General features: G+C 27.7%; 1 protein-coding gene across 7 annotated transcripts in view; it reads right to left on the bottom strand.

Annotated features, from left to right (window-relative positions):
* Window positions 1–4,561, bottom strand: part of LOC126902327 (uncharacterized) — a 137,466-nt gene that overhangs the window by 106,863 nt on the left and 26,042 nt on the right. Inside the window, exon 4 of one of the 7 annotated variants that reach the window (XM_050679479.1) lies at window positions 776–1,284. The exons of 5 other annotated variants lie outside the window; for them this stretch is intronic. In XM_050679479.1, the coding sequence (XP_050535436.1) occupies window positions 1,067–1,284 (218 nt within the window). In that variant the 3' untranslated portion in view covers window positions 776–1,066. Of the gene's footprint in view, window positions 1–775; window positions 1,426–4,561 lie in introns of those variants that run through there. One more of the 7 variants, XM_050679463.1, reaches the window with a different exon arrangement.

The raw sequence follows: 4,561 nt of genomic DNA, 5'->3' as shown, positions 1-4,561 counted from the left end.
ACAAAAAAAAAAAAAAAAAAACACATCTTAGTAAAACCAATACCTTCTTAGCTTCGCATCTAAGCTAAAACTTACTTCTAATTACACTAAATTCGCATAGTACGTGTTCGATCCAATTTTTCTTTTGTATTATTGTTGTATGAGAAAAGCGCGTTTACCCGGTGCGTACTGGTTTCTTTTATTGTATTTATAATAGTCGAACGATGAATGCGTCATTGCAAAGGACGGCACGACGCGCACGCCAACATGTGTTTACAAAATGAAGTATTATAAATAAGTTAAAAGTTTTAAGTTTTAACTCGTTCTTATTAAGTAAATAGTTAAAAGTATTATACAGTCCACAACGAAGACCGAAACAGTACGTAAAAAATTAAATATTAAACGAACTGAATTGCAAAGATTTATTGACTCATTTTCGAAAACTAAATATCGACATAATTCAATTTTATAATTACTAAATATATATTATGTATTACATATGTGTTATTCTACCATTTATGTTATTTTTGTTCTCAACCATGTAATACTTATGTTAGTAAAATAATACATTAAAATTAATGCTTATTTTATAATTTATTAATAAACAAAATTTGCAAGAAAAATATTTTTTAAATACTTTTTTTTTTTGAGAAGAATTAGTTGTGTTATGGCGCAAATAAAGAAAATTGAAGCCTCCCCATGACGCTACGAAGGGCGGCAAAATTTGAAATGCCTATAGACAAAAAATATGTAAATTTACATCTGTATACACGTCGTCAACAAACTTACATACAAGTATCTTAAAAAATTATATTACAAAATTAATTGTGAGTACATGTTTTATTACACATGATGTTAAATAACATACATGTATCAAAAGAGTGCATCCATATATAAATAACAATTTCATAAGTATTTTAATGTTTTTTAAAGAATCATTAAAACATAAATTGAGAATTCTGAATTTAAATCGTACAAATAATAATAATGATACGGACAATTTTTTCACAAATATTAATTTAGTTATAATTAAACATTAATTTTAACAGAATAATCATCAAAAACCAAGTAATAATCTATTGAACGTTTAGTTTTCTTTTTTTTCAAGGCTGATATTTCTTTTAGAAGAAGATCCCATAAGTTTTTTGGCATATGACTGGAGTTCGTATTTAACTATATTTTTGTCACGTTTTTTTGCTTCCTGAAGAAATTCGAAGTAACCATCATGTTTCATGATATCAAGATTTCTAGGTGTTATATTTTCTTTATATTTTCCCAACACGTGTGGTTTCGGATGTATTATTCCTATAAGAACATAAAATGATCCATATACTTTTTCACCATTAATTACAATTTCATTTGTTTTTGCAACACCAATTCCTATGTTAATGGAACTTTTCCAAATTATAGTAGATGATAGTCGACACTTCCAAGAATATTTCTCAACTACATAAAATCATACAGCTTAGTAAATAAATAATAATGAATTTATTAATATACAATTATTTAGCCACAATTCGATACTAATAAACGAGGGTTTGTCATAAAAATATGACGTTAGGTAAACTATAATAAACCGAACTTACACTTTTGACCCCCTTGTGGGCAGATAAAGTGTCAGATTTACAAAACAAATATACCAAATGAAAGGTAAAGACAACATACATATATAAAAAAAAATTATATTGATTTGATTATTTTTAAAAAATATCGAAAATTAGTGATTTTTAAATTTGTAATTTTTTGGAGATTTCCTTATTTCCTTTTAAATAATTTTTCTTTTCCTACGTAGAATTATTTTGCCAAAGTTCTTTTGTTTTGTATTAAGGTCTAGGGTCAGACCTTAAGTGTAGGGGGAGCAGCTGATACGATCACATTTGCATGTGCCCATATCTCTGTCTCCCATAACATCGTTGTACCGTTTAATAGACATAATATATAATATATATATATATATAATTAACACAGTGACATACAACAATACTAACAGGAGGGCGGACTGCACACATAAACACTTTTTGCAATTCACGGCCAATGTGCCATAATAAGATATCCCTATCGACAGTTGACATTTCACCATCTTCGCGATCACTACTTTTGCCTGATAATTAACTTAACTTCGCTACTCCGTATATTATAGTGTGTGTGTGTGTCGCCGTCNATTTTTTCTTCATATAAAAATGTAACAAGAAAAGAAAACAGTAGCTTTCTTGAGTATCACAAATTGAAAAATAAATTAACAAACCTAATAATAATTTAAAAAAAAATCTAGATTAAACATAATTAGAACATAGCAACATCATAATAAATAGCAAAAAAAATTAATTCATGACGTTATATTTTTATAGAAGTTTCTGTGCTTATCAGGTAAAAAAGGAATCATGGCCAACAAATCTTTTTTCTTCTCTGACGACAATGTGGGTTTCGGTATAGGTATAAATGTCTGATTTTTAAGTTGGTCTATAGTAGCATTTCTTTTAAAAACGTTAAAATCTTTTCAAAGTTCTTCATCTGAAAATGTTTTTTTATAATAGATTTTTTTGGGAGTTAAAAATGAAACTTTAATCATAAAAAAATTGTTAGCAATGTCTTTAAATGAAAAAAAGTTGTTTTCGTCCATCGGAATAACTCGAAATGGATTTATCAACTTCGCTGCTCTAACCATTTCTTGTAAATCAGAAGGAGTGAAATTTTGAAAAACTCTACGTCTCTTTTCGATAATAGCGAAATCACGAGCACAAGCCAAGAGAGAGTGGCCACTTATCAAAAATTTTTGTATAATCTCATCAAATATCCCCATATTTATTAAATATAACATCAAAACTACTAACGTTTTATTTTTATTTTGGCCAGCACAGTTGTCTTACCATATAATTAGTTTTTTGCGATTTATCGTATTTTCGTTTTTGTTAATAACTTGAAAAAGAAAAGAAGCGATTTCTGAGCTTCCACGAGAAGCAATACTTTCATCCCACATATACATAAAGGCTGTATTNTCCACGAGAAGCAATACTTTTATCCCACATATACATAAAGGCTGTATTGCTGTCACCGAGATGTATTCCAAAGTTATAACAACTAAGTTGACGCTTTCCTGAATTGTATTATTGCTTTTCCTGGTCGCATACGATTTTCCACTAATTCTTTTTTTAGTCTGATCATTTCTTCTTTTTTTACCACTTCGTAAAATATGTATACTTTCAGTATCCATAATAACACAATTAAACAAATGAAAAAGAAAACTTAACGAATACAACAACACCAGTATTAGTTATTTTGAAATATAACGGACTATATTATAATATTGTAATCGTCAAACTATTATATTCGCCCAAGGCACTTAGAACGTACAGGTAACAAAGGGCATGTCTCACAGAACAAATACAATCTATGAACGCAATTTTGTACAAGTAAAAAATTTAATTGACACTTGAAACACATACAAGATTGTGACCTTTGGCTCATAGAACATAAATCAGAAATAAAACAATTTTTCAATTTTTTGGCACATAGAACGTTTGACACATTCACTCTTCATATATTGTAGTGCGACCCTTGGTAGTTCCTCTAAGGGAATATAAATTAAATAGGAAACTTCAGTACCTAAGGTAGATATAGCCTAGCCAGCTATCCCCCGTTGGTCCCTTAGAATACTGTCGATGGGCATTTAGGCTAAACCCCTAAATAGCGACGTAACAGGCTAGATTCAATTTGTGATTTTTTCAGGTTTCGTTGAAAGAAATCGGTTCGGTGAGAGCTAAGAAAGTTATAACAGACAAAAAAAAATGGTAGGGGAATGGTGGGCAAAAAGTTATGATGCGCACTTTAATATATCGTAAACTAGGGATTATTAAACATTGTTGTAAATAAATATACTTTTAAAAAATCTAAAAATACACGCTTTTAAAGCACAATGAAATAAAAAGTTAAAAATTATTTTTAATTTTTTATTTCGATATACTTTACAAGGGTATTTTTTAGTTTTTATAAACTTTATTTTTTACTTTTTAGTTTTTTATGACATCGCTGTCACATTCACGGAGTGTTTATTGTCAATTATTACTAGCAATGGATATAATTTCTGTATTGCCAGTTAGTGTGTTTATAAAATTACTACAATGTGTATTATTATCATTGATATAAAGGCTATATGTGTGCTAATATCGTCATAAAAAATCATTTAGCTACCTGTATTTGTAATCCCTTATGTATTATATATATATTAACTCAAAAAAAATTGAATCTTTAAATGTTTATGTCTAATAATAAACAATAAAAAATTATTTATATATATACAGAGTGGCCCACCACTCACTGACAACTTAAATAACTTTTGATCCAGTTAATATTTTTAGTTGATTTTTTTTTTAAATATTAGTTAGACGTTAGGTCTATAGTTATATCTCAATAATTAATTTTTGTACATTTTATTAAAAATATTAATTATTTTTAAATTTTAAATAAAATGTAAAAAAAAAATCTAAGATAGCTATTTTGTAGAGTAGAATTTAAGAAAAATTTTAGTAAAAAAATATCTTATTAATATTCAGTAGTAAATATTCTGTAGCGTTTTGAAGTTTGT

The sequence above is a fragment of the Daktulosphaira vitifoliae genome, unplaced genomic scaffold (assembly GCF_025091365.1).
Source record: "Daktulosphaira vitifoliae isolate Bord-2020 unplaced genomic scaffold, ASM2509136v1 Scaffold_3, whole genome shotgun sequence".
NCBI classification, from domain to species: domain Eukaryota; kingdom Metazoa; phylum Arthropoda; class Insecta; order Hemiptera; family Phylloxeridae; genus Daktulosphaira; species Daktulosphaira vitifoliae.
Note: the sequence above shows the minus strand (reverse complement) of the source record. Positions and strands in the feature narration are given on the sequence as shown.